The sequence below is a fragment of the Lolium perenne genome, chromosome 3 (assembly GCF_019359855.2).
Source record: "Lolium perenne isolate Kyuss_39 chromosome 3, Kyuss_2.0, whole genome shotgun sequence".
NCBI classification, from domain to species: domain Eukaryota; kingdom Viridiplantae; phylum Streptophyta; class Magnoliopsida; order Poales; family Poaceae; genus Lolium; species Lolium perenne.
Window position 1 is genome coordinate 276,441,164 of NC_067246.2, and position 9,798 is coordinate 276,450,961.

The 9,798-nt window shown below is 50.6% G+C and overlaps 1 protein-coding gene across 1 annotated transcript; it reads left to right on the forward strand.

The window, feature by feature from the left end:
- The first annotated feature begins 3,164 nt into the window (after positions 1-3,164).
- Positions 3,165-5,482, forward strand: LOC127344448 (uncharacterized). Its single transcript, XM_051370723.2, has 5 exons — positions 3,165-3,636; positions 3,736-4,074; positions 4,195-4,477; positions 4,600-4,707; positions 4,805-5,482. The coding sequence occupies exons 1-5, from the start codon at positions 3,436-3,438 to the stop codon at positions 4,954-4,956; spliced, it is 1,083 nt and encodes a 360-aa protein (XP_051226683.1). The 5' UTR covers positions 3,165-3,435; the 3' UTR covers positions 4,957-5,482.
- Positions 5,483-9,798: the final 4,316 nt, after the last annotated feature.

The following is a 9,798-nucleotide window of genomic DNA, read 5'->3' on the forward strand; positions in this document are numbered from 1 at the left end:
CCTCGGATCCCACCGCTGTTGTCAGAACTGCTGCATTAAATTATTTAGCCTTTAAAATGCAGACATGGAAATTGCATAAATTGCGTGGCTGCTCAGCAAATACAGAGTACCGTTGGGACCGCTTGCAACCGCAAACTGATCTGGACCGCTCCCACTATCAGCTGAAAATCTAAAAAGATCTAAACAAGCAGTGTATTAGCTGTCTAAAATGCGGTCCACCGCTGAAGATGGTGTGAAAATAGAGACGAGACACACCAAATTTCCAGCCAGCCTGGGAGCTCAGCCGAAACGGCTGAATTAATCTCTCCCAAACTTAACCCTGCCCTGTGTATGATCTACTTCTTCACATTTCGCAAATAGTAGTTTGCTTAATTTAGACCCTCTACCATACTTAACCCTACCCTTGTTAAGGTAAAAAAAAACCACGCGGAAAGCACAACAAACACACCGGCGCCACCACCACCGCTAATCCCATCCTCGCTCCTCGGTAACTTTTTGTTCCGATCCCACGATTCCTCACGAATTTTAGTCCCGCCGCTCCAAATTACTGCTGCCAACATGAATCGCCACGAACAGCTTTGGCCCGACGCGACTCACGCCAGGCTCGACAAACAGTTCGGTGCTGGCCGAACGGCACACGCACGCACGCGCCTTTCCCGAATTACGCCCTAAAGCGGCCCCCGTTGTTCTCCGCGTGGAACCATTTCAGTGAACAGCCACCGTTCATCCCAGGTGTCTAGTAGTAGTAGATCGCGTTTCCATTCAGCGTCTGGTGCGAAGCTAAGCTTTCGTCCGTTCATACACTGTGTTTGTCAACATTGTTCAACTGCCATTTCTGAACCTCGTGTGGGGTGGGTGCTAGTGGCGTGACAATGCGAACGCCATGCCAAAACCTAAATTACTAAGCTGAAGCAAAGTATTGGGTACGTTTATCACGCGAAGGCCATCTCCAACCGCAACCTGTAAACGGACATAACACGACCGTTGTTGTCCACCGAGCAAGAATATGAGCCCAAACGGCGACCTGTAAAGCGCCCTGCGTCCAATGAATATGTTTGTCTCGACGCATTTTCACCCTAATTTTAGGTTGGTTTTACGGCCTAGCGGATAGCTCGAGCGAATATTTGTCCGCTTCGGGTTCTCCAGCCAGTCATTTGGCTCCCTCTTCACTCTCTTCCAGCCAACGTCCGTGCCTTAGTTGGTTACTTGGAGACCACGGTACCTCCCGCCTTGCACAAGACCATAACGGACACCACTCCCACAGCGAGGACACATATCCAATCACCGTGGCATCTTCCTCGGCGCAAATAAAGTTTTCCCTCCCGTTGCGAGGACACATATCCAATCACCCCATTGATGAACTAGCCAATTATCTCAAAAGTCCAAACTGTTAGAAACGACTATGTTATATATTTTAATAATCTCCAACCGTGATCCCTAACCCGACATAACGAGATAGTTGCTATCCGCACGGCAAGAATGCTTGGCCAAACAACGACTCGTAAAAGGACCACGCACTGTGGATTTGTCCGTCTCGGCGTATTTTCACTCTAATTTTGCGCTGGTTTTAGGTCTAGCAGACTACTTGAGCGAGTATTTGTCTGCTCTAGGTCTTCTAGCTAGCTGCCTCTTCACTCTTCCGGCCGGCACCCCTGCCCATGCCCTAGTTCGATCCATGGATACCACGGTGCCTCCCACTTTGGCACATACCATAACGGACGCCGCTCTCATCTCCTTGAGGTCACAGGTAGCATCATTGTTGACACAACTATCACATTGAATTATTTAACGTTAAAAATGGAAATTACGTAAGGGCATGCCCAACGCACTGCCCTAGAGGTGCTGCTTCACACCTTTAGCTAGGTTCGGGTGGTCCAAAGTAGGTTCAGATGAGGAGGCAGTCTCCTCTTCAAGAAGTGGGATCTTCAGTCCTAAAAGCATGCTTTTTGGAGAGAGAAAGAGATACATAGTGTCATATTTGTGGGGTCTCTTCACTCTTTTTCCTAACTACAGTTGTAGCTTCCATTGGAGAGATAAAATTTAACATGTTGCTTCTTACAACTTTTTTACATGGAGCAGCTAGTTGTGTATGCCACCATTGCTCATGCCCTAAATTTGCAAGGCTGCAAACCAAATATAGAGCGCCATTGGGACCGCTGGCAACCGCAAACTGACCTGGACCGCTTCACTATCCACCGAAAACCACAAGAAAATCTTACTAATAGCGGTCTAAAATGCGGTCCATGGTGTGGGAAAGAGACGAAACACATGAAATTTCCAGTCAATCTGCTAGCTCAGCCAAAATGGGTCCCCGGTGCGGCCCGTAAATCGACAGAACGAGACCGTTGCTATCCACACGTCAAGAATGCGAGGCGAAACGACGATTCGTAAAAGGACCACGCCCTGTGGATATGTCCGTCTCGGCGTATTTACACTCTAATTTTGCGCTGGTTTTAGGTCTAGCAGACTGCTCGAGCGAGTATCTGTCTGCTCTGACTCCTCCAGCTAGGTGCCTCTTCACTCTTCCCGCCGGCACCCGCGTCCATGCCCTAGTTCGATCCATGGATGCCATGGTGTCTCCCACTTTGCCGGAGACCATAACGGATGCCTCTCTCATGCCCGAGGTCACAGATACCACCCGTTGCCACAATTGCTGCATGGAATTATTTAACATCTAAAATATGGACATGGAAATTACATAAAATTACTTGGATGCGGGACCGTTGGGACCGTTGGCAACCGCAAACTGACCTGGACCGCTTCAGTATCCACCGAGTACCACAAAAAAATCTTACTAATAAATAGTTTAGCTGTCTAAAATGCGGTCCAGGGTGTAAAACAGAGGCGAGACACACAAAATTTCCTGCCAGCCAGCCTGCGAGCACAGCCAAAACGGATGAGTTGTATGTAGATTTGCGGCATGCGGTGTGTATAATCTAGCTCTTCCCATTGCGCAAATAGCAGTAAGAGTTTGCTTAATTTAGAGCCTCTACCATACTTAACCCTGCCCTGGTTAAGGTAAAAAAACCCACGCGGAAAACACAACAAACACAGCGGCGCCACCAGCACCGCTAATCCCATCCTGGCTCCTCGGTAACTTTTTGTCCCGCTCCCTGCCCTACCCTACCATCCTCCGCTTTATAAACCGCCCGCACCCCCCTCCTTTGACCTCCACATCGGCTCGCCGTCCTTGACATTCCGCCGCCGCCTTTCTCCGTCCACCCGTCCGGCAGATAATATACCCTCCCACAAGGCCGGCCGACGAGAGGAGCCCAGTACTTCCAGATAGATATATAGAGAGAGAGCGCCATCAACCTCTTGGGCATAATTATATCTTCACCGAGCGGCAATTGCTGGCCTCCCTCGCCCTATAATAATCCGGTAGGGGGTTGTTCCCTCCACGCTTGCTGTTGCCGTTCCTCCTCGCGGGCGGAAATGGCGGACGAGTTCGACGCCGCGGCCGCCGGCTTCTGGCTCCCGGACGAGTTCCTCGACGACGACTTCTTCGCCGACGAGAAGGCCGCCGCCGCCGCCGCCGCCGCCGCCAGGAGCGACAGCGACGAGGAGGACGCCCTCGTCGCCGGGCTCTCCCGCCGCATGGCCGGCCTCGACTGCGACGGCACCATTGCTAACAAGGTTGGTTGGTTGGTTCCACTGTTCGTGTTTCGGATCTCTGTTTTTTCTCGCTGTTTCCGTTTGGACCCATCTGATGAGGATTTGTTCTCCGAATTCCAGGGGGAGGTCGTGGCCGGGTCTCCGCAGTCCACGCTCTGCGGCCTGCAGGCCTCCGGGGAGGACAGCCCCACCGGCGGCGCCTCGCAGGTCAGCTCCCCGCCCTCGTCCCCGCTCGACAAGCAGCCCGCCGACCCGTGGGACCTGCTGCACGAGGCCGCCGGCCAGGTCGCCCGCCTGCCGCCCACCACCAGCAGCATCCCCGTCCCCAAGCCCATCTCCGTCGCGCCGCCGCCGCCGGCGGCGAAGCCCTCCGCGCCGCTGCTCCCGGCCCCGAAGCCCGCCGCCGGCAGCAACTACCAGTACACCTCGCACGCCCAGCGCCAGGCGCAAATCGCTCGCGTAAGTTCCTCTCCCTCTCTCTCATGCACCGTGATGTCCAACCGCTTCCGCTCCGTTTCTCCCGGTAGATGGGATTGTCCCTCCACCATCTCCTGACGCCCCGTGTGTTCCGCGTTTCAGTTCCACCTCCTGAAGCAGCAGCAGGTGATGAAGCACCAGCAGCTGGCCATGGCCATGGCGTGGGGCGGCGGCGCCGACTACTCGCCGCTCGGCCTGGGCCCGTCCGCCTGGCCGCCGCTGCAGAAGCAGGCCCCGAACCAGCAACCCGCGCCGCCCGCCTCCACCAACGCCGGCATGCGCGCCGTGTTCCTCACCCCGCCCGGCGCCAAGCGCGAGTGCGCCGGCACCGGCGTCTTCATCCCCCGCCAGGCCGGCGCACCAGCCGAGCCCAGGAAGAAACAAGGTGCGTGCAGCCGTCCGTCCTCTTCTCTCCCGCTCACGCTTCTTTTGCCTGCCTGCCTGCCTTGTTTTGCGCGCGGTGCCGTCCCCCGTCGTGTTTTTCGGCTAAAATTCCTGCGGTTCCAGGCTGCTCCAGCGTTCTCCTCCCGGCGCGCGTCGTCCAGGCGCTCAACCTCAATGTCGAGGACCTCGGCGCACGGCCCTGCTACCCCGGCGGATTCGTCGTTGATCACGGTAATTGATTGTAGTATTCCTCCTCAATTACTAGTACAATTAACAGCACTAATCATTTGAATGAATGGCCATTAATAGAATTTCGAATTCCTTGCAGAGGCACTGGTGAACCGGAGCAACGCGATGCAGGCGAGCCAGAGGCGCGAGCAGAACAATGTCAACTCTACATCAGCGGCGGCCGCGGCGGCGCATTCTCCGCCGCTCGCCGTGGCCTGCGAGGTCAATCTGCCTCAGGAGTGGACGTACTGAGATGCGAATTGCGTCTCAGCCAACATGCATCTTCTGATCTCTCCACCCCGGTTACTATAATATCTAAGAAGCATATTTACAAACCTATTATTGGTAGCGCTAGGTAGATGTTAGCTAGAGGTAGGAGAAATGAGCAGCAGCGTTAGGTGTTCTTTTGTGTGGTGATATATTGGTTGGTTATTTTGGACCTGGATGGATGGGTGCAGACGAACAGATCGGAGGAAGATAATCCATGGGATCCGCAGGTTGTTGGGGGTGTGCGAGTTTGGGAAGAAATAAGTAATAAGTGGTTCTGATGATGAATAATTGGGAGTTATTATTTTGAGTAGCTAGCTATTTCTAGTTGTGTAAGCCATGATTGGGAGCATATCATCACATAAGTTTGGGAAGGTGTCGCTGTAAGAAAGAAATAAGAGCTTCATTGTTTCCATTAGCGCTTGGGAGGATTAGCTTTGTGGCAGCTCCACTCTTTTGTAGCCTTTTCAGCGTCTGTTGCTTCATGAATAAGGAACCCCCTCTTTGGTAACGAGACAAAGTGTGTGATTGTTGTTCGGTGCCTCTATGTTTAAGACATTTTTTTTCCTTCGCTTATACTGGATTGTTTTCTCCGATATTTGTCCATATGAAATTGGGTGAGCATTACCCGTAGCAGCTCACTCTCATTGGTGTACAAGCTGGAGGAACAGAGTGAGCGGGTGGTTGCACTCCAGACTCCTGCACTTGTTGTCTTGTTCCAGGTCGGCCGCAAAAAGTCCAATAACATGACGCGCGGTTGCTTAACCTGGTGGTCTCTCGCACCGTTCTTTATCCCTGGATCCAATGGGGATTAACGGGCCATCGGCTACCTCCCAAGAATCTTCTTCGGGCGGGCCCCGGTATCTTGCATCTCCCGCGGCTCGTGTCACCCTCTTGTTGACAGCGACGCATGTGTTAGCTCGATCTCCTGTAAATTTACGCCTCAATTATTCGGCAGACAGATCCACCTAGTTTGTTCTCTCCTTAAATTATCTCCCGGGGGGACGACTTGGTTGTGAATCTTCCATTGCATGGTCCCTGTCCACCCACGCCGGATCGCTGCGTGGAGATTCCATCATACTCCTACGCCGTATCTGTACTGTATCTGGATGGATGTATCCTGTCGTCCTGTTGCGCCCAGTCTTTTTCGCCGGGAGCTTTTGCTGCGGCCTCGGCTCTGACCTGGTCAATGTGCCGCCTTTCGTTCCGTTCCATGTTTGCACGGTCCAAACTCCAAAGCGACCTCCTCGGGACGGGTTCGGTCCGGATCAAAAGCGGCCGTGCCACATGTCGATACCTTGGAGCTGAATTTTCACACTTTCCTTTTTTTTTTCACTAGCGATGCCTTTGCAGCAAATCGGGAAAAAGGAGATGGTAAATTCGATTCGTATCTCTGGTTAAAGGTCAGTGAGTATGACACGATCAGACAATCACAATGATGCCTTCTCACACATGTACCTTTTCAGGATGAACTTTTATTTTGCTGTATATATTCTTGTTGTACTGCTTGAAGAGAGGGATATAATGTTTAGGCGCTTTCGGTTCTTTTCTGTAGTGCAGAAAGTATGTAAAATTCCTTTGGAAACAGAATATCTTCCACAAAGTTAAATTCCGAGGAGAACAAAATTTTGAGGAGCTCGTACAATCCGGCAGCCACTACTAGTGCGCCTGTAGTCCACTTGGTACGACTAGAGACCGACCTCTGCTCCCCGAGCTTCAGTACTGCCTTTATTAACAACAAACTGTAAAATTATATTTAGATTTGAAAAACTAAAAAATGGTGTACCCAAAAAGCATTCATAACCATAACACTAAATTATTTTGCAACTTGATATACCTAGGAGAATCTCTAACATGTGATGTATTCATGGCAACAAAAAACAAGTGATGTAAAAAAAATTATACATCACCAAAAGGTGGATTTTATAGCACCCAAGGAATTTTCGGTTTTGCAGATAATGAAAAATAGGGCACATTAGGGCAATAGGAGGGAAATTATATTTGACACTTTCTGTCCAACACCTTGTGTGCGTGGAGGTGGCAATCACTGGCAGTGCAGAGCATTCGCGTCGTGGTTGCGGATTCACCGCCACCGGTGGAGGGTGGATACCTCCTCCATCGCGGTACCTCAGCGTACGACGGTTGATCGTGGATTCACCGCCACAGGTAGCTCGGTGTATGGGGTGGTCCGTGCAAAGAGCCTTGGTCGTGCGGGTGTCAACTTTAACCTTAGCGGCAGCCGTAGACTGGTCCGGCTCCTCCACGACCAGCCAAATGGACTTACGCGAGCCGGAGGTCAGCAATCGACCGACGGTGGCGCGGTGCACTGGCCGAAAAAGATTGAGACGGGGCTGATTTGGCCATGCAGAGCGGTAGAGGAGGGGCAACAGAGCCGGGCGAGTTGATTATGGTCACCGGCTGCTCGATTTTGTGACCATTAGCAGGCGGGGTAGGTGGCAGTTACTCGGCGAGAAGTCCAATTGTGGCGGTTGGCCCCTCGCGCTCCCCCAATTTTTTTTACATCACTTTTTTTTGCGAAACAAAAAATATCACCCATTTGGATATAAATCATTTGTTGGAGACACATTTTTTCGGTTCTTTTCTGTAGTGCAGAAAGTATGCAAAATTCCCATGGAAACGGAATATCTTCCACAAAGTTAAATTCCTAGCAGAATTTTTTTTTGAGGAGCTCGTACAATCTGGCAGCCACTACTAGTGCGTGTGTAAACCACTTGGTATGAGTAGAGACCTCTGCTTGTTGTTAGATGTAGATAAGCTGCAGCACAGAGAGTCCATCTAGCCTACAATTTCTGAAATCTCAACGTTCATCACGTTGATAGTTTGGGGACAGCTTTAAGAGACAAAGTTTAGTCCCATAATGCTAGTTATGAGGGAGTTGGAGTGGTATATATATAAGAGCTGCTCTTCTAGTACTTCCAAGTGAGTGAGAATAGAAGGAGCCCTTGCGTACTCCGCCTCCTCCGCCTCGTCACGCACGTCGCGTTTCGTGCCTCGAGTTCAAGTTCAAGACACACTCAAGGAACCCTAATTTTTTGCTTGGTTCACCAACTGAGTTGATACGTGTCGACAATGCATATGCGTGCTCGCTTCCTACGCGTGGCATGGTTTCCTACATGTGGCAAGATGGTTGGGGTATAATGTTTTAGGCGCTTTCGGTTCTTTTCTGTAGTGCAGAAAGTAGGCAAAATTCCTATAAAAACAGTATATCTTCCACAAAGTTAAATTCCTAGCAGAACAAAAATTTGTGGTGCTGTACAATCTGGCAGCCACTACTAGTGCGAGTGTAGCCACTTGGTACGAGTAGAGACCTCTGCTTCCCAGCTTCAATACTCCCTTTATTAATAACAAACTGTAAAATTATATTTAGATTTAAAAAATAAAAAATGGTGTACCCAAAAAGCATTCATAACCGTAACACTAAATTATTTCGCAACTTGATATACCTAAAAGAATCTCTAACATGCGATGTATTGCATGTTATCAAAAACAGGTGATGTAAAAAAATTATACATCGCCAAAAGGTGGATTTTATATCACCCAAGAAATTTTCGGTTTTGTAGATAATGTAAAATAGGGCACATCCGCCACAATAGGAGGGTTGCCACTTTTTGTCCAACAGGAGTTGTGTGCGTGGAGGTGGCAATCGCTGGTAGTGCAGAGCATTCACGTAGTGGGTGCGGATTCACCGCCACCGGTGGATGGTGGCTATCTCCTCCACCGTGGTACATCGGTGTACGACGGTTGATCGTGGATTCGCCGCCGCAGGTGGAGGGTGGTTTATCGTCCGTTTCGGTAGCTCCGTGTACGGGATGGTTCGTGCAAAGAGCCTTGGTCGTGCGGTTGTCAGCTTTAACCTCAGCGGCAGCCGTAGACTGGCCTGGCTCCTCCACGACCAGCCAAATGGACTTACGCAAGCGAGAGGTCACCAATCGACCGGAGGTGACGCGGTGCACTGGCCGAAAAAGATCGAGACGGGGCTCACTTGGCCATGTAAAGCGGTAGAGGAGGGGCAACAGAGCCGGGCGAGTTGATTATGGTCACCGGCTGCTCGTTTTTGTGACCATTAGCAGGCGGGGTAGGTGGTAGTTACTCGGCGGGAAGTCCCGTTGTGGCGGTTGGCCCCTCGCGCTGCCCCAATTTGTTTTACATCACTTTTTTTGCGAAAAAAATATCACCATTTGGATATAATCATTTGTTGGAGACATTTTTACCAATGTGATGTAAATGTTAGTTTTTTACATCATCTTATGTGTTGTACATCACCTATTAAAAATGCTCTGACCATATGATTGTTGGATTGAATGCAATTCCTCCCGAGCAAGTCACGTGCCATCGTTTTCGTATTTAACTTTGGCGCGCAGAACGGACGTACCTGTATCGTAGAGTGGGGATCTGTACGAGGAAAATAAGCCAGCCATACGGTCCGGTCCGGTGTTGGGCTTGCTGGCTGTCTGCATCTGTGGAAGTGTGGTTGCGTCCGAGCTGGTGCAAGCGGCGCCCATGTGGCCCTCACGTTGCCAAGATCCAACAGCCGGGTGGTGCACTAGTGGCACCCTGCCTGATTGCAAGACGGTTGATTGGCGCACACTCATTATCACGCTTGTTGTGTCGCCTCCACTGTCTGAGTGGTAATCACTCCCGTTGATTCCTTTTTTCTATCAGATCATAAGATTTTAAAAAAATCTTAAAATTTCGAAAAAATAGTAAAGATCTTTACCGGTTTCAAGTGAAAAGAAAAAGCTTCTCGGTTTAACCGTCAAGTGGATTTGCTTAAAAAGTGTACTGTCGGCTAACAGAGGAAGTGTA

Excerpts from the sequence above, each read along its gene's own strand:
- LOC127344448 (XM_051370723.2), top strand. The coding sequence starts at position 3,436 with ATGGCGGACGAGTTCGACGCCGCGGCCGCCGGCTTCTGGCTCCCGGAC. Across the intron at positions 4,478-4,599 it reads CGAGCCCAGGAAGAAACAAG|GCTGCTCCAGCGTTCTCCTC; the intron begins GTGCGTGCAGCC and ends CTGCGGTTCCAG. Across the intron at positions 4,708-4,804 it reads CGGATTCGTCGTTGATCACG|AGGCACTGGTGAACCGGAGC; the intron begins GTAATTGATTGT and ends AATTCCTTGCAG.